The sequence below is a fragment of the Aedes aegypti genome, chromosome 2, assembly GCF_002204515.2.
Source record: "Aedes aegypti strain LVP_AGWG chromosome 2, AaegL5.0 Primary Assembly, whole genome shotgun sequence".
Taxonomy (NCBI): Eukaryota; Metazoa; Arthropoda; class Insecta; order Diptera; family Culicidae; genus Aedes; species Aedes aegypti.
Genome location: NC_035108.1, coordinates 242910965 through 242937042, shown reverse-complemented (window position 1 = coordinate 242937042; position 26078 = coordinate 242910965). Strand labels below are relative to the sequence as shown.

The following is a 26078-nucleotide window of genomic DNA, read 5'->3' as shown; positions in this document are numbered from 1 at the left end:
CGGGGAACGTTTCAATCAATGAAATATCCAATATACTTCAATCGTGCTTGCGCTTCCTGTCCCACTTTCCTGAACCACTAAGAAAACCCGCCGTAAAGATGGCTCTCATTTTACAACGTTCCCACATAAATGATTGCTCGGAACTGTAGCATCTCGAGAGTTCTCCTTGCACCGCAAAAGGATCAATACCTACGAGACAACCGGAAAGCAAATAACATATGAGACGATGACGATGATGATGACGGCGAAGCAGCAGAAGAAACGCGGACCATTATGGCGAATAAATACGGAGCATAAAGAAAATGATGCAATATAAGTGCATTACGAGCAGTTGACTTTATGGGTATTCCGGCAAGGCACCCGCAATGGAAGCACTATCTGTCCTCCTATCTATTGGTTGGCACGTTCATGTCATGGCACCTATCTATTTTTCGTACTAGCGAAGCAGATGATGCGCCATCTGACGGATGGAACAAAAATACATTCCCGTTCCGTTGCTGTGGCGCTGCTCTGCCCAATGAGGATCGCATTTTGTTCTGTGAGATATGTTGGTGCACGTGGTTGGAATCTTCTCAAATTACTTTAATTGATTTGTTTCATTTAATCGACTAAAAAGAATTTTCAAGCTATACTTTATTTTGTTGGGAATAAAATGCAATGGACAATATTTCGTCATTAGCAGTGGATCAAACTGCAATTAATTCATTGAGCGTTTGTTGTTTATGAAAGCAAAAATGTCCGTTTTTGGATAAGTTTTGCCTACTGTGCATTGATGGAGTAATAGTAATTTACACAAATAATGCAGGATGATAATTTTTGAATCCCGAGCTATAAAAATTGAGTTTATAAGTTTCATGCAACATTTTTTTACAATTTCGTAAATTGAAAACACCAAAACCTCTTTTACAAGCATATTTACATTCCGGAATAAAATATATGATAAAACTGATCAATGTTCCCCGGATTATGGTATATCGGTGTAAGGAATTCTATACCCACAATTCAAACTTCATTGATACATTTATCTTGGTTTTGCAGACTTGTTAAATGATTTAGAAGCTATGTGATATAATACCTCTCAAGAGCCTACACTAGTACTAGTATTAGCCTGAGAATAACGACGTGTTAAAAAAGTGCATACTTAAGTACTTTAACAACATAATCAACGCAATGCAATGTATACTCGCATCCAAAGTGTATTGTTATGCCGTTGTATACCAATTTTAAGCCGATCCCATCATACCGAATGCTTCCATTTTCCGATTGTTCAAGCACAAAGTTTCACTGTTCCAATCTAGTGCTTTCCGAGTCTCCGGGATTATAATGTTACCAACTGCAGGAAGGACGAATCCTCACAGGAAATCTTCCCTAATGCTGTGGTGGGCAGCCCAATTTTCCCCGCCTTCGGAGGTCAAGTGAAGAAGAGGAGTGAATTAGCTCCACCATTATAATCTCCATCTTCCAAGCGTATATAGGTATACATTAGGGCAAATGGGAGTGAAATTCAATTGCTCTATTTCTCGTGAAGCTCGAGGGGCTTGTATGGCTGATTGCGTACGGGTTTGCATGAAAATGTGCCTTACGCATACGAAAGATTACACGTAAGCCCAAAGCTGACGAAGATCAAACAGTTTATTAGATAGGCTTATCATATCTTCAAGGAAATTGCTGCTGTAAGCCCGTGTGGGCTGATGTATTGCCATTTCCCAGAAGTTGTATTGGGAAGCTATCATCATTGCAAATAAGCTGTTTGCGATTTGGTAAATTGAATATGTACGAACTAACGAAATTAAGTAGTGAAGTAGTGCGTTTGTCTGTTGAAATGAATATTACAGACAAGTCTTCCTAAATCGATATTGAAGGGTCCAGCGAGTTGAAGAGACATTGAGATACAGAACACCTATTTTTAAAAGTTTGTACTTTTCCTTTTTTTGACAAAATTTATTCAAAATCAGTGCCTCGTTGAAGCTCATGCAGGAAGTTCGTTTTTTTCGCGTAGTAGTCGGGTTTTCTCGATTCATTTTTCTCGCGTCGGCGTCGAAGTTTTTTTTTTTGGTTTATTTTGCACGTGTTCTGCTGGGCAGTGCATCGTTGAAGGCTAAGCAAAAAGTTTGTTTAGTTTTCGTCGTCACCATAGTTTTATTTTCTTCGTTTTATTCTGCACGCATTCTGAGTACTTCTCGATGGCCCAAGTAGTCGAGTTCGGGTTTTCGCATCGCCGGAGTGATTTTTTTGTGCGATGGGCATGCTGATTAAAGTTGATTACGGCTACTCAGTCAAGGAATGACGATGGTGATGTTCGTTTCTGTGTGCACAATATACAGTTAACTCTCCCTTACTCGATATTCCGTATCTCGATATCGAGTTAGAGAACCATAGTAAAAGTTGGTTTTCATGGCTAACTCGATGGTCCCTTGGAACGCAGTTGCACTGCTTTTGTGTTCTGTAACTCGATACCTCCCTAACTCGATGGTCCCTTTAATATCGAGTAAGGGAGAGATGACTGTATTATGAAACGTGTTTTTATTATGAGAACCGTAGGAATGTCACTTATATGAATTGATTTAACAAAATACGAACAGTTCGTCACTATAAGTGTCGACATAAACTCTTGTACATGTTTTACATGGGGGTGAGACATTTCGCATAAAGACGTTTCGCATAAGGACGTTTCGCATATGGACGATTGGCATAATGGACATTTGGCATAATCAGAATTATATGCCTTCTTTAAAATGCTACCTGTTCTTGTATGAAACTGATTAATGCGAAACGTCCATTATGCCAAACGTCCGTATGCGAAATGTCCTTATGCAAAACGTCTTTATGTGAAATGGGTCACCCCCGTTTTACATAACAATAGAAACACAATACCTTTTGATTTACCTTATTTTCATCATTATAAAAAAACCTATGAATGGTTCGACACTATAAGTGCCGACTTACAGTATGTTGTCTTTGAAGTACTGATAGGTGAATTTTTGAACTGAAGTTGCATGAGGTGAATCCTGATCATGTAGCTATGATCTCTCCCCACTAACATTTGGAAGAGATTTGAAACTTTTCAAGAAAATAACCTTACATAGTGAGATTAACTTACATAGGAAGCTAAAATACATAACATCAAATAAAGGAACATCGAGTTAGATAGGTATTGAAATACACGAAGATTAAAGTATTAAAGTGATCGCAAATACTATCAGGGTACAGAATATGGAGCAAGGCAGAGTTGACTGTATTCTCATTAAATGTTCGATCACTCAATATTGTATACATGATTGGCACATGTCATCAATATACAGTAAACAAATCTACATGGTAATTACGATAATAAGCTTCCAGCGAGTTTGTAAGTATGTATGAATTATGAGTGAAATTATGAAAAAAAAACATCCTTGCGATTAGGTAGGACATGAACCTACGATCCTTGTATGCGAGACAAGCGCTTTACCAACTATGCTACTGAGAAAATTGATGACTGCAAATAAAATTATTATAAATATCAAATTAAAATCCCAAAGGGGCACATGCGACTTTCTCTCACGACCCACATGATGGATGATCTGGCGCATGACTCAATAGAATTTGAAATCGGAACTTATAACCTTCTGAGTACCAATGTAGCTCAGTAGCTAAGTTAGTAAAGGGCTCGACTAGATTTTTTTTATTATTATAATGGTTTTAAACGCTCGACTAGCATACAAAAGTTGTGATTTCGTATCCCACCTGACTTCATAGATTTTTCATTATTTAATCCATTTTTACGCACGCCCAATGAAATGATTATTGTGATCGATGTTTCTTGAAATATACCACTACATGTCTTTGAAATGAAGCAGTAACTCTCTCGAAATTCAATGATCAATGAAATCTTAAACGATATCTTTTAATGATGTTCTTTGCTGAGATATAGTATGCAATCAATGCACTATGTGCCAGAAATCAAAATTTCGCCACAAAAGTCCAAAAACCTTTTTTTTTGAACGCAGATATTTCAATTTAAAATAGGCAGTTACTAGAAATTTTGTAAAAAGAGTCATACCAACTCTGATGAGTATTTTTATAACCAGAGTTGAATCATTGGTATAACATTTTACAAAAGTTTTAAAGATCAAGAAGGAACATCTAAAACCATCCCGTTTTAAAATTTGATGGTTCAAAATAAAATAAATTGATATTTCTCAAAAGATTATAAAATAATTAAGCAACCATCTGTGCTATCCTCCTATACGCTGGCATATCAAAAAAAAAAAAAAATACAGTATGATAACTACACTTTTTTTTATTAATTTTAGGGGAGAGATTAGTAGAGTATGTTTCAAACTACTAATTGTCGAGCACTTGACACTGAAGAAATAGGCCTATTTGTCAAGATAAGCAACACATATTAGAGTTTAAAAGTATTTGCTCGCCTTACTAGTGATTTTAGTATTTTATTTTTTACAACAAGTGAAGTGTTAAAAATCAATTAGTAGTTTGACAGTATGATAAATTGAGAGACAATAAAAATAAAAGATAGCATCAAATGTACAGGTCAATGGCTATCAATGAAGAAAAATAAAAAAATATGTTCGAATCTTTTTTAATTGCTGATGCTGAAAAGAAATATCGACAACTTGAGCGTGATGTTGTCCAGAGAATGTAAGTGGTTTAAGGCAAAGTAGTCCGTCATTCGTTTTAGCAGCCATATTGACATTGCAATTCACAATCTCAAATTGATGAAACTCAGTCCTCATAGTTAATGATGATTCGGAGAAGTATCACTATACGTGCTGACATGCAGAAAGTACACACTTAGCTTAAATCACGGATGTCGGTAATTTATTTACCGATATCTCAACAGCTGAACGGTCGGTAATCGATTCGGTAAACGAATTTCGGTAATTTGAGTTTTTGAGCGCAGCTGTCAAAACTACCGAATGTTCGGTAATTTTTACCGAAAAAATATAATCCATGACCCCCGGTTATGTATTCTCCTGCATCTCATCAACACCAAACAAAAAGACAAAATATCACAATATTCTCATAGTTTTTATTTCATCGTCAAGATTGTACGATATTCATTTGCGTTTAAGCTGCTTTACGACACCGATAGATTAAGAACCAAGCAAGATTGAACATCGGGCCGTCGTTGTTGTTTGTGTATGCTGGCTGCGTTGCTACTATTGCGGGGTGGAAAAAACGGAAAGCTGCTTGTACATGGTGGTTCCTAGCAGTGTACTGCAAATTATTTTGTTAATTATTTTCTAGAACATTAAAAAACTATTATGCTTACCTTCATCCTGATAGTTTTCACACAAAATGTTTGCAGCTTCCAAAGGTCCACCAGAAAAAAAACGCACATGACATGGTGCTGCCTCTTTGCAAATTTACCGATTTCGGTAAATTAACAGATTGATTACCGGAACACCGGTTAAATGTTTCACCGTTGTCGGTAATGTTGGTGAATCACAGACGCCTCAGTAAAAATTATGACAGATTCGCGACAATTTACCGAAATTCGGTAGTTTTGCTCTCAAAAACTACTTAATTACCAAAAAATCTATAATTTAGTAAATTACAAATCGAATTCGGTGATTTTATTTACCGAACTCTCACACTCTGTTTGAGTGTGTAGTAAAGACGACTTTTTCATTTTTTCATAAGTTCGTATTACTTCTAGGTTGATTTTTGTTCATTTTGAAGGCGTTTGGAATTTTATCGCGAGATTTCGATTTCTGGCCCATAGTGGCAATGATCCAATTCAACAAAGCGATTTCTGAAGACACATTGTTCTGAAGGCACGTTGTTCTGAAAACACTTCAATCCAAAGTGCAACTCTAATACTCTGCGACCTCAATCAATCGGCACTTTTAAATACCAAACATTTTCAATTTTTCGTTTTTATTCTTAACATTCTACAACAACAAAACCTAATACAAGTAGCGTGACTTATGGGCGTAGCCAGAGGATACAGAGGAGTTGCTCTTCCCCTGGCCGAAGACAAAAATGTCATTGCGGGACTTTTTGAAGAATGCCTTCACCACTCTTATTTAAAAAAAGACAATTGCGTCATGTCAGCCTCATTGGAATTTTTTTTTTCCTCGCTTTTCACGACAATCAGGCTTATTAAAAGGGTCTTAGCGTTTAATCAAAAAAAGTTTAATCAACAGTGGATATTGGAAGGATCTGTTATGCAACTCAAGAAGTTTCTGCCAAAGATATTACCAGCAGATTCGCTAACTCTAGTTATATTTTCCTGAACCTCTTACAATTTTTTTTTTCAAAAACCACTACAGACATTGCTTCATGAACCGTTCCTGGGAGTACTTAAAATTTCACAGGGGAATATTCAACAACACTTCAAGGAATATTTTTTTGGGAAGGCCTCTGAGAGTTCTTCTAAAAATTAATTCATTTTTTCGAGAGTTTTTCTCCACAAAATAAATAAATGCAATCCTTATGGGAATGAAAAAATAAAGAATTTCTTCATGCAATGTTCTTGGAATTGAAGTGAAACTTTTGTTCAATAATTTCTCAAGTTATATCTTTAGAAATGGATTTGGATTCTGAATGACTTTATAAATTCTCAAAAGATCTTTAAGAAATCACCTTTTTTAATTTTCGCAGGAGATTTTTGATGAAATGCAACCTAGGAAATATTGTTTTTCGTTACATCTTAGAACTATACATGAAATTCTTGCAATTTTTTTTAATTATCAAGGGTTTCTACTCAAATCACCAAATTAGCTTTTTTTTAAAAATCCGCCTTGATTGGAATATCCCAAGAATGTTCCTCTTGTTTCGTGAGTTGTCCATCACGCAACTCAGTAGTCAAAAAATCATAGATGAGTTGGCTTACCTTTTTGACTCATTGTCTCGTATTCTCACAGTTTACTCACATACGGCAATAATTTCTTGTTAGTCTGGTAAAATTATAGTAGGGTAGGTGTACCAGTTATGGACATAATGGTTCCCTATTGCGCCACTCGTGATAATTTGATTATTTTCAAATGTTTAACCCTTCGGTGTGTTTTAGTAGTTGGTTATCAAATGAATCTTGATGTTAAAACATTCGAAAAAAATCAAAATGTGAAAGTTTTCGAGAAAACACATTTGGCCAAATAGATAACGACTATAGCCCCATAACTGGTACACTTTTCCTAATTCTTTGTAACGTAAACCACAACATTCGGGTTTCACGAGTTTTTGCCGTGTTTTACGACTGAATCATTTTTTTACGGTTTGAGTTGATTGAGTGATTTTTCATCAAAATCTCAAGCAAAGGGATGGTACACAAATTATGTCACGCTAAATTTCAACTTTTTTGACAACCTTCCCCACTCCCCTTTGTCACGTTTTTTGTATGAGTCTTCCAAAAATTTTGTAAGGCTTGTCACGCTTGGTTTGACCCCCTCCCCCCCCTTGGAGCGTGACGTAATTTGTGCATGATCTCAAAGACAAATTAAAGACCTTCATGTCCCTTGCAGTTGCCCAAAATTTTATTGCTCATAAGGTAATCTAGAATGCTGTGAAAAGTAAACTGCGATCTGTCAAACTTGGGTACCTTTGGCGGCGTCCATTTATTACGTAACGCTAAAATTGGAAATTGTTGACCCCCTCCCTCCCCTACGTAACGCTTTTTGTATGAACATTTTTAAATTTTTGTATTAGACGTAACGCTTGAGCCTACTCCCCCCCTCCCCCTAGAGCGTTACGTAATTTGTGGATGCCACCTTTTGCACTACCAAGCGACCGAATGCAGTATTAGAAATGATACCTAATCTGAGCCAGAGTTGGACGGACCTGTCTCAAGCGTGAGGTTTGCGAAGCAGAGATTGAGATTTGAGTGTGAGTCTATCAACACTGTTTGTCTAGTAATTTGACTGTAACCTATAAGAAAAAACAAAACAAACAAAACGCGTCAGTAGTGTTTGGCCCGTTGAATCTGTTGCTTGCTCCTTTGTGGGCAAGCGACGGAATCCGGATCAATTGTGTCCACTATACCCAGAGAAGAAATTAAATATTGCTGTTTGCATTCGACGTGCAAATCTGGTTCAAATGCGTTCCAAATGCGGTAACACAAACTAATCAAAGGACACCTAGCAACCGTGACCCATATCACCGCACACCTAGCAAAGAAAAGCTATCTTTGACTTCGCCTTCCTTGTGAAAAATCTTACCGTGTTTGGTGTTCCCGCATTTGATATTTGTATTTCAAACGCACACAGCAATATAAAATCATAGAGGAATCCGTACAGGAATGCCGTAAAAATTCTTGGAGAATCCCATTTTGGATTCATAGGAAAAATTCTACTTAAAACTTTTTATTCTTCGAATAAGATTCTGGAAGAAATCTATCCTGAAGATTTTTTTAGGAAACGCCCATGGTGTGATTGAATGCTAAACAAGTTCATTCTTAGACGATAGATTTGTTTCCAATTTTCGATACCAAATAACAGCGTCAAAAAGGTTTCCATATTGTACCATCTCCTTACGACGCCTTCCTGTCTAACATTCAGAAAGAAACAACCCGATGAAACCCAATCCTCGTTTATCGATAGCCAGATGCACTTCGCTCCATTCCCATTCCCCCCAAAAGCACAAAAATACGTGGAGTCGCATTCATTAAGTGATTAATATTCCAAAGGCAAATTAAGGCTGATTCGGATGTGTCAAAGCCCTGTGGGGTTATTTGATCAATAATATGGCTGAATTATTTATTGGCTTTGGAGTAGGACTACGGTGGCAGTGGGAAGGCCGTCCGATTCCGAATAGAGATAGGATATCTCGGTGTGTAGGCTGGTTTGGCCGCGGAATGGGGCACGGAATCGAACATCAGCATCATCGCCATCGGATCGGCAATATTGATTTTATGTTATGTGTCTCTCGTTTTGCGGCTGTGGGACTAACTAGACTAGATGGTTGGGTTTTATGTGAGTTCCGGGAAAACATCCCGCCAACGACGACATGGGTTGCTGCTGTCTCTTCTGATGATATGAATGCGCAAATCAGCACTTGGGAAATATGAAAAGGAACGGAACAAACGGACGGCAGGTTCATCCCCGGAATTGGGATCAATATGTCTGGCCTGGCTATTTAGGATTGGCATCGGCTTTAACGGATGATCAAACTGATGCGAACCGGTGTGCGTCGGTGGGTTTATAGTATCGATTGGAAGTTTTATCATTTTCCTCTTTGAATTTATTAGGATTCCGTAGAGCAAACATGTTAATTTAAATATTATAATCTAGAAGCTCGAGTGCTCAAGAAGACATGTCTGAAATCACCATGAAGGATAAAGAAAGCGATTGTCATTTACTCACCTTGCTCCCACTAAAAGGCTATTGCTGGTGGCATCCCGCAGAACCAGCTTGAAGTAGTCGATCATCGATTCGTTTCCCTGAAACCTCAGGTATTCCTCGTCGGCTGCAAAGAAATATCGAATGAAATAAATTGGTCACATAACTTGGTATTGTGCATAAAGGTTTATGTGTTTTGTGATTCATTTATCGCACTGAGTGATCATTGTGATGAAATGTTTCGTAAGTTATGTCACAATAAATCAACGCACAGTGCACCTATGGAAGTGAACCGTTTATACAGTCAGAGGCATACTGTACAAGTGCGACACCATCAACGGAGGAAACAAGTAACAATTCAGAGTGTGCAAAGCCAAAATCGATACTTTCGGATCCGAGGGAAGACAAATGAGACTGGCACGAGTAACGATTGCACCAGATAGAGCGTAACGCAATCACGGGAGAATAATGGGTCCACTTCCGGATTTCCCTCGTCATGGCCTAGGCAGAACAGCATAGCAAGTAACACCGAGAAGCACATGGTAGATTGTGCCTGAATGGGAAGTAAGCCAACGAAACCGACGAACGAAGCGTACGAACGATAAACGGTAGGTAATTTATCAGAAAGGAAACATCAACATGTTTATTTACATAGACACAGATAAGAAAGTGCAGAAGGAAAACTAGGACTTGGTGAAGCAGCCGCCTGGAGCCGCTTTGCAGATTCATTCGTATACACATGAGTTGGGGTAGAAGTAGAGAAAATATCGGCGCAAAAAATACGGGAGACAACACGCCTAGACTGCTTGCTTGCATCTTGCCAATGATGAAGAAAACAAGAGCCCGAGGATCCGCAGGCGTAGAATATGGGAAGGAAAATCCATTTTTTTCCTCCTCTCTTGCCACGGTATAAACGGCTGCAGTGAGTCATCAATACCGTAAATTGAATTGTAAATCAAGTTTGCGATGATCTGAAAGTTGATTAATTTTTAAAAGGAATTAAACGGATCACACGTTGTTATCGGTTTTGCTGAACGCTGCTGGATTGGGATTTGCATCTGTTGCATCTGTTTCAGTGAGCAAATGAATTGACGGTGGTTTATTGTATATGTCAAAATTATGGTAAATTCGTTTAAACAAAAACTTTTGTAGAAGTAATTTGGTCTTAAAAAACAGACAAGCAATATTATTTGCATTTTGCAAATGAACTCTCTTTATTAGAAAAAAATGTGCAGCAAACTTTAATTTCAAGCAATGATTGTGCTATCTTGTCACGACCAACAATTCGTCTTTTTCGTACATTGTTATTATATTATTATATTACATATTCGGGCTACAACTGTTCATATGAAACAAAAATAATAGCAGTATTCACTTGAAGTAGCGTAAATGCATAACATTTGCAATGAAATATTTCAAATGAAGTATTTCTCTTCTGACTTGGCGATGACAAATCTAAATATAATTCTAAAAAAATAATAATCTAACCACAGATGTTTCAAGAGTTGTTGTTTGGGCTCAAAAACTACATCGGTAATTTGAATCATTTTTAAATGTTCCCGGATCAACGCCAGTCAATCTGGTGAGAACCCAAGTAACAATTTCAGTGCTTTTTGATCTTAGATGTTATTTATGAAGGTTTTATTAGAGATGTATTCATTCCTAACAGATTTAATAAAGCATTGTAAAGTGCTAAACGTTCTTTTCAGTAAAACCCACTTTAAAATGCTTTGTAGTTATCTATAAGAGCTCCCGTTAAAACTTGTTTGCTGGCCACATTTGTTGATAATAAATTGTATTTTGAAGGAGCTGCGTAGTGTCTATTAAAACCTTTACTTAAAACTCCATCTTTCTTGTCTTGAAAAGGCATAGATGAAACTTCTAAGATTGCACTAAGTCATGTTAAAGCCTTCTCAAATCTCAACTGTCTGATGCATGTTATTGGAATGCAGTCAACGTGTGGTTATCATTATCATTATGTTGATAATGATAATCATATAGTGAATTATGAGTTAATCAGAACACAAACATAGAAATGGCAAATATTCCTCTCGTAGAATTATCTGACTACCGTATATAGCATATTTTCTCATGCTTGCCTTAACTTCCCGTTCCACTGGGACAACTATGCTGCACACAACAGCTGAGCTACACGAAAAAGCTTTCATTTTTTAGGCACTTATTACTTACCGTTTTCTGCATAAGTACAACTGATCACCCACGACTAGCTTTATCATAACAATGCATTCCAATAAACACATAGTTAGACACATAACGGCTCGAATTTTGTAAATTGAATTGCATCACAAAATCGAATCTTCTGATTTGTTTACCTTTTTGACAGCACTAGCTTTCCTGAGTGCATAAAGTTCAAACCAAGGCTCCCAAAAAACCTATTTGTCTTTGTGCAGAACAAATAGTATAATTTAAGAATACTTTAGCCAGTGAAGGATTTTGCGCATGGATTCTTAAGCTAAAAAGCACTTATGAATGATTACATTGCTCAGAATAACCACCAATTGATCTTAATCCATCCCAGACAAAACCAGCAAGATTTAACTTAATGGGATCCATTTTTATTGTCGCACTTTCGGGTTGATAATCACAATATGCCGGGGAAATTTTGATATATGATTGAGATGAGCATGAAATCATTCTGAACATGAAATGGAGTTAGCGAATTTTGATTTCGTAATTGTGGCGCGTTGCTGTAAACCGAAAAATTTTATGTTATTTCACTAGTAAATTTTTTTTGGCAGGAATTTCACGCGATCGTAAGGAAGTTTTCTGCCATGCAAAAAATGATTTTTTTAATTGATTATAATGAGTCGGCAGACATCATGATGGTTTCAAAATTAAAAAATGTTATGGTTTATAAACAACTTTTTGATTGAAGTTTGTTCAATCATAAGCTCTTAAAATTGGTTTTATTTCGTGTATTAGGATATCGTAAAATATTCAATACCGCTAGATGAACTCAATAAGGCTATACAATAGCTCTTATGAATGTTTTATAGTATACTACAAGGATGTATTCATACGATACAAAACTAAGAAGTTTTGAAATGGTTTTAAGGTATAGTCTTAACAACCTCCTGTAGTGTGGGCTTTTTCGGGCTTAACGAAGTTTTATCAGAGTTTTATTAAGGTTTTTAAGACTAATAAGTTCTAAAATGAGTTTTAACGATATGGTGGTAACAACAGCTTGTAGTAATTGAAAAAACTAAAAATGTTACTTGGGAATGCTTTGTAGTGCAATTAGATTTGAACAATTTCTGTGTGGCAACCAATTTTTCATAAATACCGACAATCATATTTGTAATCTTGGATGGAAAGGTCGTTGTATCTTACTGTTTGAAAAACTCAATTTGAAGTGTTACAAAATTGTTTAAATTACCCGGAACACTCAAATAACGAAATGCAAAAACAGACCCAGGTTAATATTCCGGAACGAAACTTGCCTGTTACGAATAACTTCAAACACTACTCGTCCGAATTTTTGCCGTAACGATGTTTTGATTGGATAACTATGCTTAATATGTTCAGTAATTTAGACTTAAGCTTACATAACATTTCAAACCCTCAAAGTTAGCACAGCGATTTTTTTAGCAGTATTGGTTCCACCTTCAATAACTGTATATATTTCTACGCAAAACCAACTTTTTTTTAAATAAAAAAATTCAAATCATCATTAAACATCTATAAACTCGAGAACATGGGATTTATGGCATCCCAACGACGCATCCAGCATCCTTGGAAGAAAATGCTGTTTGGCACCGACCTGATCAAATTCGCCCCAGTTTGTTGCTTCCTTCGCGAGGTTTCTTCCTTTGAACTTTTACCGCACTATTTAAGTTCGATTCCAAACAGTTTCACCTTTACCACCCTGTATGATTCGGTCGTCACCCAAAAGCACAACCGGAGAAATTCGCAACGTTCCCACGATCAATTCCACCACTCTAGACACTTTGTTGCAATTTCGATGAACCCACTTACTTAGTGTCATATTGTGCGACAAAATGCGCTATTCTTCAATTCAATTGTAGCTACAATGGCAATCTGAAGAGTGGGGAGAGAAAAAGAGCATTGCCTCCTTCAGCCATCGCCATCATCAGCATCTACGGAATCCACATCAGAGACATATTTCGGGACGTCATCTACAACAGTGATGGAGCGTCGCAGAGATGCAATGAGGGCCAAATCCGGGGCAAGGTTGGAATTGAGGAATGTGGAATGCACCACATCACAGAAAGTGGTGCAGCGTAGACCCGTTGCTCTTTTCGGTGTCTGATCTAGGCACTGAACGTTTCCGACGTCGTCGTCAGCTGGATTTTGATTGGATTCATTCTTTGTAACAACTGTCATTATCATCACGGTCGTCATCTTCGGTTCTTCTAGTGGAGGCACAATTTGATGAGGTGGCTTCAGCTAGTTTAGAAGAATTTGACTTCAGCATGAAAAGGTCAAATCAATTCATGGACCTACAAGTCGGCAATTAAAGTCGATGTTTATGGGATTTAGCTAGGAACAAAAATGTTTGCTTATTTCAGTATTGTAATTTATTGATTAAATCAATTCATTTATACACAAACCTCTATAAATCCTGGAAAATTTTCATTTTTATGGTATTAAACGTAGGGAAAAAGTGCCCCATTTTTTTAAACAATTCCCACGACTAATGTAGATAAAACAAAGAAAACTGAAATTATCTAGAAAACCATTTAGCTTTGGGACAACCTGGGAGAGAGAAACCGATACGAAATTTTTGTATGTCAAAGTGAGCCCGGCACACAGTCATTAGCGTAGCTATGGGGTTCGGTTCACCGGACAGTACACAATAAATTTTACTGGTAAAGAAAACCAGGTTTGAAGCGGAGTTAAATCGGTAATGTATAATCGGCCCCTATAATTAGCATGCAGTATATTGATAATGATAGCGTTTATTTCAACGTTAGTAGTTTTTAACAGAACATCATATTTTTTTTTTAATCAAAAATACATTTTTCTGTTGATCTTCGAACATCCGGTGGCGCTCTATAACTTTAGCCCATGAAAGTCAGGAACAGGCTTAGAAACATTATAAATCAGATCCTTATCCACGCCGAGAATCTGAAGTGAATATTTGTACACATTATTCTATACATTCTTGAAAAGTACCAAAGCGCGAACAAAGGCATTCAAAGTATCTTTTTTACTCTAACAGTATCTTAAGTCCTTTTTTTTTCTTTTTGCATTGCAACAATCTTGAAGTAAATTCTGTAGGCTCCAGAGATTACTACGCGACTATTTCATAGGTTCAAAGATTCTTCAGGAATTCTTCTAGTGATTCATTCAAAACTTTCTTCGGAAATACGTACAAAAACTCCTTCAGGTATCCCCCCAGAAATTTTTATAATGATTCCTCAAGTATTTATACCAGAAATTGCCCTTGAAATTCTTCAAATGATTTCTCAACAGATTTTAAGAGGAATAAATTCAAAATATGTTTCTAAAAATCCTTTGGCAGTCCAATAATGGAATTGCAACGAAAATTCTCCCAGGATGGCCTTTTTCCCACATTTGTCCTGAAAGATCGAATGAACACAACAAAAGAAAACTAGCAATTTTCATGAAGTATACCAAGTCATTGTCTTTGTCAAGTTGAACTTATCTTGCACTTTGCTTCATATTTCGTGTGTAGTATCTGAGTCTTCTCACAGAGAACAACCAAGCGTCTCCATTGGAATACCGTTATGTCACCAGTCACCGTGCGGCTCCATTCACCATTCCCAAAGCATTTTTTTGTCTGCAAAATAAGATAAAACTTATGAAATAAAGTAGTTCTTGCCACAAAGCATTTTAAGAAACATAGTTTATGCAGTCAAAATCATGTGAAATATGTTTGATAATGGGATATATCAACATTTTCCATTTTAACGTGCAAAATGGTGAGTCGACAATCAGGAAGGAGCGTCCAACACAGCTCTGGTCCTCACAAGTTCCTACCTCGCGCTTCCACGGGTCAAATGATGACAAAGACCGCCAGCTAAGGGTTGCGTACTTAGCTGGTAGTGCAGCCTGGGCACTGTTGTCCATCTGACATCAGCTAGAGTGAGGAGGTGCGTTCTGAGCGTCTGTACACCAGGAGGTGCGGCTCAAACAGCCTCTGTTCTGGTATCCAGCGGCTGAGTACGAAACGCTGTATCACGTCAGCTGCACCTAAGATGGCAGTCCCATCAACGTGATGTAGGTAGCGCGACCCCGGTAAGGTAGCATACCGAATTCATTATCCACCACGAAAAATGGAGAAAGAAGAAGAAACGAACGTTATTTTCGGCAACCGACCTGGCAACGAAATAAGGACTATGATTGGAAACTCGGTACCTGGAACGTCAGGACCTTAAATGAACCTGGACGAGTGAGCCTTTTGGCTCGTGAATTGCGAAAAGTTGGCGTGTGCGTGGCTGCTATTCAGGAAGTGCGTTGGCTAAGATCTGGAGAACGTGAATTCAGAGCGGTAGATCCCGTCGCTAACACCGCTTTCAAATACAACATCTATTACAGCGGTGGCGATAAAGCTGAACACGGAGTTGGTTTCATAGTGATCGGGAAGCAGATGAAGCGCGTTATTAGGTGGAGGCCGATCAACGAGCGGATCTGCGTATTGAGGATTCGGGGCAAGTTCTTCAACTACAGCCTGATCAACGTATATGCACCGACTAACGACAAACCCGATGACGTGAAGGACGCGTTTTACGAATGTCTAGACAAGACCTATGGAGAATGCCCAAAACACGACGTGAAAATTGTCATCGGCGACGCTAATGCGCAGGTCGGAAAAGAGGACTTCTTCCGCCCTATCATTGGTAAAGAGAGCCTTCACTCTGTTACCAACGACAACGGCCTACGTTTAGTGAACTTTGCTGCCACCAGGGGGATGGTCATCAGTAGCACTTACTTTGCACGCAAGGATATCCGCAAGCACACCTGGCAACACCCAAATGGCGAACTTTGCAACCAAATCGACCATGTTCTGGTAGACGGCCGACATTTTTCCGACGTCATCGATGTTAGAACTTTCAGGGGTCCTAATATCGACTCAGACCACTATCTCGTTGTAAGCAAAATTCGAGCGCGATTATCAACCGTCTCGAGTTCTAGAAATCGACAATCGTTGCGTTTCAATATCCAACGCCTGTCAGCAGATGGTGTAGCAGCGGACTACCATCAAAAGCTCGACGAGCGGATTAGCGAAATCGACGAAAGCGTCAACCTCAGCGATCTGTGGGAGTCAGTCCACGGAGCAGTGAGCACAGTAGCGCGAGAAGTGGTAGGTACTGCTCAACGAAGACCAAGGAACGGTTGGTTCGACGAGGAGTGCCAGAGAATGACGAACGAGAAGAACATGGCTAGAAGCCGGATGCTGGTGTCTGGTACCCGTCAGAGCAGAGAGCGGTACAAGGAAGCAAGGGCAGCCGAAAAACGGATCCATCGCAGAAAGAAAAAGGAGCATGAAGAGGCAGTAATTGCTCAGGCGCAAGAAGCTATGGAAGAGAACAACATGCGACGGTTCTACGAGTCCGTAAATGGTGTGCGGAGAAAAACAGCGCCGTCTCCCGCCATGTGCAACGACCGCGAAGGAAACTTGCTGACGGATAAGACAATGGTGGCCGCCAGGTGGAAAGAGCACTTTGAGTCATTGTTGAATGGAAATAATGGAAGTGGATCTGGTAGCAGAATTCAAATCGATGACGATGGACAGGCTGTGGAACCTCCAACGCTAGATGAGGTAAAAAAAGCTATCAATGGGCTGAAGAACAACAAGGCTGCTGGGAAGGACGAGCTCCCGACCGAACTTCTCAAACACGGAAGCGAGCAGCTGCACGAACTCCTTCACCGTATCATATCGAGGATATGGGAGGAAGAACAAATGCCTACTAGTTGGTTGGAAGGTCTCATTTCCCCTTTGTACAAGAAAGGGCATCGACTGGAGTGCGCCAATTACCGAGGGATAACACTCCTTAATTCGGCGTACAAAATCATGTCTGGAGTTCTGTTCAACAGATTGAGACCGTATGAGGAGTCCTTTGTCGGCGAATACCAAGCTGGTTTTCGAGAGGGCCGATCAACGACGGATCAAATGTTTACCCTGCGTCAAATCCTAGATAAATTCCGGGAGTACAACTTGCAGACTCATCATCTGTTTGTAGATTTCAAAGCGGCGTACGATTCAGTGAAGAGAAACGAGTTGTGGCAAATTATGTCCGAACATGGCTTTCCGGCGAAGCTGATTAGACTGATTCGTGCAACGCTTGATGGATCAAAATCAAGTGTGCGGGTGGTGGACGAGATTTCATCATCGTTCGTAACCTTAGATGGATTGAAACAGGGTGACGCTCTTTCTAACTTGCTGTTTAACATAGCGCTCGAAGGTGCTATCAGGAGAGCCGGTGTGCAGAGAAGCGGTACCATTATCACACGTTCTCATATGCTCCTTGGCTTCGCGGACGATATCGACATCATCGGGATTGACCGTCGGGCAGTGGAAGAGGTGTTCGTGCCTTTCAAGAGGGAGACAGCGAGAATCGGGCTCACGATCAACACCACAAAAACGAAGTACATGATAGCTGGTGGTCAACGTGGGTCCGGACGTGTTAGTGGTAGCGAAATGGTGCTAGGTGGTGATAAGTTTGAAGTGGTGGAAGAATTTGTGTATCTTGGAACACTAGTGACATGCGATAATGATGTTACCCGCGAGGTGAAAAGACGTATTGCAGCTGCGAGTCGGGCTTTCTACGGGCTCCGTAACCAGCTGAAGTCCCGTAGCCTGCAAACGAAAACAAAACTCGCGTTATACAAGACACTGATCCTTCCGGTTGTCCTTTATGGCCATGAATCATGGACATTGAAGGAAGTCGACCGGAGAGCTTTCGGGGTGTTTGAACGTAAAGTGCTGCGAACAATACTCGGCGGTAAACTAGAAAACGGCATCTGGCGGCGTCGCATGAATCACGAGTTGTACCAAGTGTATAAAGAGGTGGATATTGTCAAGCGCATAAAACACGGCAGGCTGCGTTGGGCTGGTCACGTTGCCCGTATGCCGGAAGAACGACAAGCAAAGATAATATTCAACAGAGAACCCGGACGAGGCCGCCGACTTCGTGGTAGGCCGCGCACACGATGGCTTTTTGCGGTTGAGGAGGACTTAAGGGCACTTAACGTTCAGGGCGACTGGAAGCGATTGACCCAGGACCGAGCCCAGTGGAGAAGACTCATCCATTCGGCGCAGATTCATCGTAGCGAATTGTAGCCCATCAAGTATCAAGTAAGTAATATTTTTTCACAATTTCAGCAAGTTTTCGCTGTAAATACTTTTTGTAAGATGTATTTTATCGTATGAACCAAGAGATTTTATGCAAATTAGATTTTTTATAGTGTTTTAGTCGAAAAACAAATGAACAGTGAATGGACCCTTTTCAATATTTATGGTTCCTGTTACCGTGTATTAGTGTAAAATGTTTGAAATTATTGGGTAATATTTAGAGTGTCCATTTCCCGGCCTTTTTGCTCGTCCCGGGATTCGGGACAAAACTCTATGCTTGTCCCGGGAAATCCCGGGATCCCGGGATTTATAAAATTTTCAATTCAACTAGCATTTTGATTGAAATGGAAGTACAGAGTTAACAATTCATTTTTTCTCAATGAAATAAACAGATAATGTAATATTTCAAAATAATATGTTAATTATAGCAAATCACATTTCAGATAATACTTTCTTATTCTGATGAAGTAACCTAACAAAAATCAAAACTTAGCTTGACTAATTACGGGTTTGCTATGGATTTTTTCAAATTCTCTTCAACACTTATGAATGGAAGTATGATAAAAACTTAAAACATAATTTTAAAGCAATTTGCTTCAACATTCAAAAGTCATAAAAACTTTGGTACGAAAGAAACGATTAAAGATAATTGAAGGTATTGTAGGTCATGCTAAAAGTAAATTACTGAAAATTATTTACTGAAGTTTAATGCCGTGAATCGCAAATGAGTTGATATCAATTTCATTATATCTTCTAATGATTTTTCAGCTGCACTAACGAGAAATCACTTTTTGTTCAGTAAAATTTAGAAAAACAAAACACCAAGTTGAATTGTCCTATAATGAAAAGTAAACACATGTCAGTCCCACTGAAGATGTTCGCACATGTGTAACACAAAAATGAATCGGTAACGGAGTGAAAAGCAAATTATAAAAGTTTCATTGAAATCGAAACATGTTCCAATCTCCTGGAATTTATTGAATATTTCTATTGAAAACGCGATTGAAAACTTGTCAGTACTGACTTGCGATTAGCGGCAGTTTAGGTGTACAGGTTGGACTCGATTATCCGGCATTCGATAATCCGGAATTTAAGACTCGATTATAATTATCTTCTCAGGACCCCTAATGCTCCTTAAAATGTTTTCTGACTACGCCATTGCATCATATAAATAACACAACGACAAAAAATAATATTTAAGTTCTTTAACCACTCTACCGGCAGCTTCATTTTTTACCTCTAAATTCTAATTCAAATCGTTATAACTTTTGTGTTTTTCAATATTTTTACACCATTTTTTCACAAGCTCTCAAAAAACTCTTCTAGTTTTAGGATCTGTGTCGATATAGATCATTGGTGATCTGGTTTTGAAGATATTCTAAAATTCCTTGGGGGACCGACCCGTAACTACAACCTCCTGTTAATTCCTCAGGCTACAGAATTTCAATCGTATTCGGATATTCACTCTTCGAAACAATACATTAATGAGAGTATGTTGTGAAAAAATGAAGCAATTTGGTGCAGCCGTCTTAAAGTAATGACCATTTAGGTTTCTGGAACCACGCTGGCCAAATAAAGATCTTAAAAACTTCCAAAAACAGCATATCGTTATTTTCAGATATCTCCAAGAATATTGAACCGATTTGTATGATTTTTTCAGAAAAGCTCCTTATTAATTGGCATTATATAGCCCACATTTTATTTTTTTGATAAATTGATCAAAAACAAAATGGCCGCCAAAGGCATTTTATATGGAAAATGTCGGTCCCCCAAGGAACATCGGAATATCTTTAAAATCAGATCACCAATAATCCATATCGACACAGATCCTAAAACTAGAAGAGTTTTTTGAGAGCTTGTGAAAAAATGGTGCAAAAATATTGAAAAACAAAAAAGTTATAACGATTTGAATTTGAATTTTGCGGAAAAAAATGAAGCTGCCGGTAGAGGGGTTAATCACAGATTATAATATAACTTTTAGTGATTCAAATATCCGGAATAAAAAAAAAATAGATGCTCCGGATAATCGAGTCCGACCTGTACTTTCAAATATGTTATCTCAGCATAGGCTTGTGAAAACGGCTAACGTTGGAAAAAAAGCATTAAAACTTTGCAACTAGATAAATTAATATATGTTTTTCTTACTTGGTAAATTGATCTTTTCATGAAAATAATTACTCGTTTATTCTCTTTTTCATTATGGTTTTCTACTTTATCAAATAAGGATGATATTGTGGAAAATGTAATTGTTTTATATTGAAATTTAGTAGTTTTCATCAAATTCTACGTACATTTCGGGAATCCCGGGATTCCCGGAATGTCAGAAATAAAATCCCGGGAAACGGGAAATCCCGAAATTTGTCAAATCCCGGGATTTTTTGTCCCGGGATGTCCCGGGATGGACACTCTAGTAATATTGGATTTATTGTTATGGCATTATTCAACTACTTCATATAACGTTTATGAGCGAAAATTATATGTTTTGGGCAATACAGTCACTCCTCCTATAACGATTTCAATGTAAAAATAATGATTTAGCCTTTTTCAGTTTGCTATGGCTTTTATTGTAAAATAAGATTTGAATACCCTTAGTGATAAGTGCGCACACTACTAGCAATATGTTTGCTCCACCAACAACGCTTCTTCAAGATACAAAAACAATCACAACTAAAACTATTCGCACCGTAAATGGTGACATAGAACAGTACAAGGCAACCTTAACATGCCATTTTTAAACATATTTTTTGAATATTGTTTTGTTATGCATCACTGATTTTAGATTTCAACCTGAGTTATGGTGTAATTGAACACTTCGTAGTGGTACTCTAGTTTGCTTCAAACGATTTGAAAAAAAAAATATAGTTTTTTGAAGTGCAGATTTTTCTGAATGGTAGCTTGATGATAATTGTTGGTTAAAAGTTTTGTAATGCATAATAACTGTTCCCAATACCTAAGAACTGTTTTCCAAAAGCTAAGAACAAATAGTACTGCAATTCGATTACTAAATAAGTATTTTAACGGTTTTCGGCTCTTTCAGTCTAGATAAGCAGCTAAAACGCCTTTTTCATCTACTTTCCTACGTTTCGGTGTATATTTCACGTAGGAAAGTAGATGAAAAAGGCGTTTTAGCTGCTTATCTAGACTGAAAGATCCGAAAACCGTTAAAATACTGGTGAATTGCAGTCGAGAGCAAATCACAAAGTGAAAGATCATGGTTACTAAATAAGTAAAATAACTTCTTCGAAACGGTTCTACACTCCAGCTAACAGATATTCGCAGCCCCTAGTTGTCCTTGGACCACTGCACTATGATCCAGAAAGAAGTTTAACGCGGAAAGATGTATTTTGAGCTTTGGAATACATCATTAGACGAAATCGGTCTTCTACAAATTTGTATATATTAGTTAGATCCTTTGTTTGGAGTTATTGAAAATTAGAGTGGCCTACATTTTAAATAGAAATAACATAACTTACTTTCTTATGTGTTGAAATTATTTTATATACACTTCAACAAAGTTGTAGACAATTAAATTGTGATTTCAAGCAACTTGAACGATTTTTATACTTTTAACTAAGAAAACGCAAATTTTCATGTAAAAAGATTGTTGATATCTATGTTAGTTCAAACGTAACGAAGTTTTTCTGATCAAAATTATTTGGTTTTCATGGGATTTCATTACAGTTACCAAAATATTTTTATTGAATATTATTGTTTTGTTTGTCCCAATCAGAGAAATTCGCAATTCAAGTAGGCGTTATTTTGCAGGAAAAACAACAATAACTCTCAAATGGAAAGATATAGAGAGTTCCTTCACTCGCAATTGTGTAGTGTATTACTTTGAAATTGAGACTATTATATTGAAAAGACTTCTGAAATAATGTTAGAGACCGAATCAATTCACGGAATAGATATTTCGAAAGATTCTTTATCTTGTGTTGAATACAATATTTTTGAGACATGCATATCATCGAAAAGATATGCATTTTATCATTAACTTTTTGATTACGAAAAAACATATATCAAATATATCGTGGATTCATTCGTGGAATGTAAATTTTGCGATGGTTGTTGTTTGAAATGATTGTGCGATATTTGCCAGAAAACCTTTCGCCAGAAAACTATTCGCCAGAATGACATCTGCCAGAAAACCATTCGCCAGAAAGTACCATTACCCAGATTTTTTTTTCTTGTCGATTTTGATCATGAAATATCTCGGAACCCAAGGATTGCCGTCACAATATTCGACTTGTGCCGCTTTTCACATGTTCAAAAGCACTAAATTGAACAAATAGTACGGTAACTATCTCGTTCTTCTCATTTTAAAATTTCTGCTAGTGCACAGAGCGAAGACAATATAACACGATTGTGCGATATTTGCCAGAAAACCATTCGCCAGAAAACTATTCGCCAGAATGACATCCGCCAGAAAGTACCATATGCCAGAAAACCATTTGCCAGAAAGTACCATTTGCCAGAAAACCATTCGCCAGAATGTACCATTCCTCAGAATTGACCATCCCCTAGATTTTTTTTTCAGATGAATCATGTTGTAGGAGAAATAATCATGCCAGAGCGATAAAAAATATGAGATTGTTTTTGTTAGTTAGGGAAAGTGTACCAGTTATGGCTATAGTGGTTCCCTATTTGGCCATATGTGTTTCTAGAAAACTTTCACATTTTGAATATTTTTGAATGTTCTACATCAAGATACATTTGATATCAAACTACTCAAACACACAGAATGATTAAAAATTTGAAGAAAATAAAATTTTCCCGTATAGAGAAATAGGGAACCATAATGTCCATAACTGGTACATCTACCCTACTTAAAAAAAGTACAGGGTATGTTGGACACCATCTAAAATTGACTTAGTGAGCCAGCTATCCGTTTTGGGTATTGTGGTTCTAGTATTCTACTTGTTGGACTAGGAACACATGACTTCCTTACGGTTAAAAAAAATCGATTTCTCGGTGGTTCAACGATCAACATCAACATATGAAGCATTATAAATATAAATTGAAAATACAGCACTTAACCCTTTGGGACCGTGGAACTAGAAAGAAGAAAACATACAATAGAATCACGATTCCATTCATTAGACGCTGTTCCACTATGTATGAAAGATACTGCTTACTGATGTAAAGATTTGATATTCAGCATGACGGATAAGATAATGAAGTACGTTTTTTTAATATATGTTTTCCCTGTAAAATGGTATTATAGTTTGGAAGACCTTCACAAGAAATTCGCCCTTCTTTTCATCCTAAGCTGTTCTTCAAAGTTTTGTTGCTTCATATGGACTAATTCATTGAATATTAACGAGATTTTAATATACGTTGCAACTATTGTTATGCAGATGTTGTAGCATGAGATTGTTATTTTATAATTAGTAAATTCCATACGATTTTCTTTCTGAATTTTTCTTATAATAATTTTGTAATTTATAATTAGTAAATTTCATACGATTTTCTTTCTGAATTTTTCAGTTTCAATTAAATGTTTTTCTATTTTAATATTATTAAGTTTAACAGGGGATTTTGATTTGGAATATTTCACAAGTGGTTCTCCCTTCTTTTCATCATAATCTGTTCTTTAAAATTTTGTTGTTTCTTAAGGGCTAGTTCATTGGATATTTACAAGATTTCGATAATTGTGCAGTCTGTTCTGTGAAGTAATTAATGCGTCCACTCGCAAACCAAAGTCACATTTACTATAACAACTTTAAGGAGCTTTCTGACAAATATGACAGTTGTAAAATTAACAAGATTATCCTCTACATGAAGAATGGAGAATTCTTATTTGCTCCAAACCATATCAAGTAATGATAGGCAATGACTCTTTTTTGAATACTTTTGCATAAAGCCTGTCTACGTTAAATTTCGGACACCCAAATAATGGCAGCAAAAAAAAGTTACTCATAATTCAACAAAAACAATTGTTTGTTTCAGAATAAAAGAGTTATATCTACAAAATAAACAGTTGACAAGAATGCTTCACTTTTTGTACGTATGATTTTGATTTCCCAACTTTGCGAGCCACATTTCGCACAGAAAGATTGGGATTTTTCTCAATAATGGCTACCACCTTCTTATCCATTTGTCGGGAGCATACTTTTCGATTTGTTCCACTTCCAACCTTCCGATCCACAGTCAAGCGCTGGTCAAATGATTTGCAAACACTAAATACCGTACTTTTCGGTAGCTTTAGTTTTTTGGCAAGATCGCGTACCGATAAATTCGAATTTTGCTGCCGTTCAAACAAAATGCGTTTGCGCACTTCCACTTGATTGGACGCCATTTCAGTGAATGTTACGATAATATTAACATGTTGTACCACGAAATAAAGTGGAGAGTTTCAGCTGTCATATAAGTGAAACGTTTCAGCAATCCGTGAAATAATTCAAAACCTACACTGAAAAAAAAGTGTCCGAAATTTATCGTGGACAGGCTTTATACTGAAATTTAGGTGACCATTATCATTAAAAATCTTTTGGTCTATTTTTACCCGAAAATTGTACCCTCGAATATCATTTCCCGAACGCCAGTTATCCGAATGACAATCTATTCTCCCGAATGACCCAAAATTTTTATGGATCGTGGTATTAGGATAGAACCACCCCTTTTACACCTCCATCCCCCCTTGAACGACCACGTGGTTTATGACCGGCACCAAAATAGATGCAGTTCAGAATGAATAAGAAACAATCTTAAGAATCATCTTAAGAGTGGTAAACTAGAAAGAACGATAGAGAAAACAAGAAAAAATGCTGAGTTCGGAGAAACTTCAAAGAACCGCTGATCACAAAAGAAGGGTGCATATCATATGAACGGTTCATCACCCTGAAATATACTATAAGTTATGGTAATTATGAGTGCCAATACATTTTCAAGGAGATATGCCACTTGAGAAAACGGAGTATTCAAGGCATTCGTTCTCACATCGTGGTCCAGGATAGACGTACTTTGATCGTGCTAATCAGTGAAGTGATAGAAGCGTATTGTGTCGAAACCCATTGTATCGGAACAATGGCGCGCATCGTTGCGTAGCGCTATTATTTCTACTCCAGTTTTACATCCAGTTGAGGTGAGGCAAATCTCAATCACGTGGTGCAAATGGCGGATGCAAAAGTTCGAGTTAACACGCTGAAATTTGCTTTCGGTCGTGACTCGTCGGAACCAACGGATGCGGAAATGTTTGGATTCTGTCGGGACAGACAGTTCAATCCAGAGGAAATCTACTCGATTCATAAGGAAAAGGATTCGAGGGCAATCTTTGTCAAGTTCAAAAGCGAAAGTTTCATGAAGGCGGCTTTGCATAATATGCAGCCGGTGTTAACGTTCCAGTACGCGAATGGAAAAGCGGTCAACGTTACAGTGTCTGAAGCGGATATATCGTTCAAGTATATCAGGGTGTTCAATCTCCCCCCAGAGATAGAGGATAAAGAAATTTATCAGGCGTTGTCTTCGTATGGAATCATCAGGCAACAAGTTCGAGA

General features: G+C 37.7%; 1 protein-coding gene across 5 annotated transcripts in view; it reads right to left on the bottom strand.

The window, feature by feature from the left end:
- LOC5575438 (semaphorin-1A) overlaps positions 1-26078 on the bottom strand; it is a 612610-nt gene that overhangs the window by 172862 nt on the left and 413670 nt on the right. For all 5 annotated transcript variants that reach the window (XM_021844666.1, XM_021844665.1, XM_021844669.1 and 2 more), the window contains exon 3: positions 9306-9408. In XM_021844666.1, coding sequence (XP_021700358.1) covers positions 9306-9408 — 103 coding nt within the window. The remainder of the gene's footprint in view (positions 1-9305; positions 9409-26078) is intronic.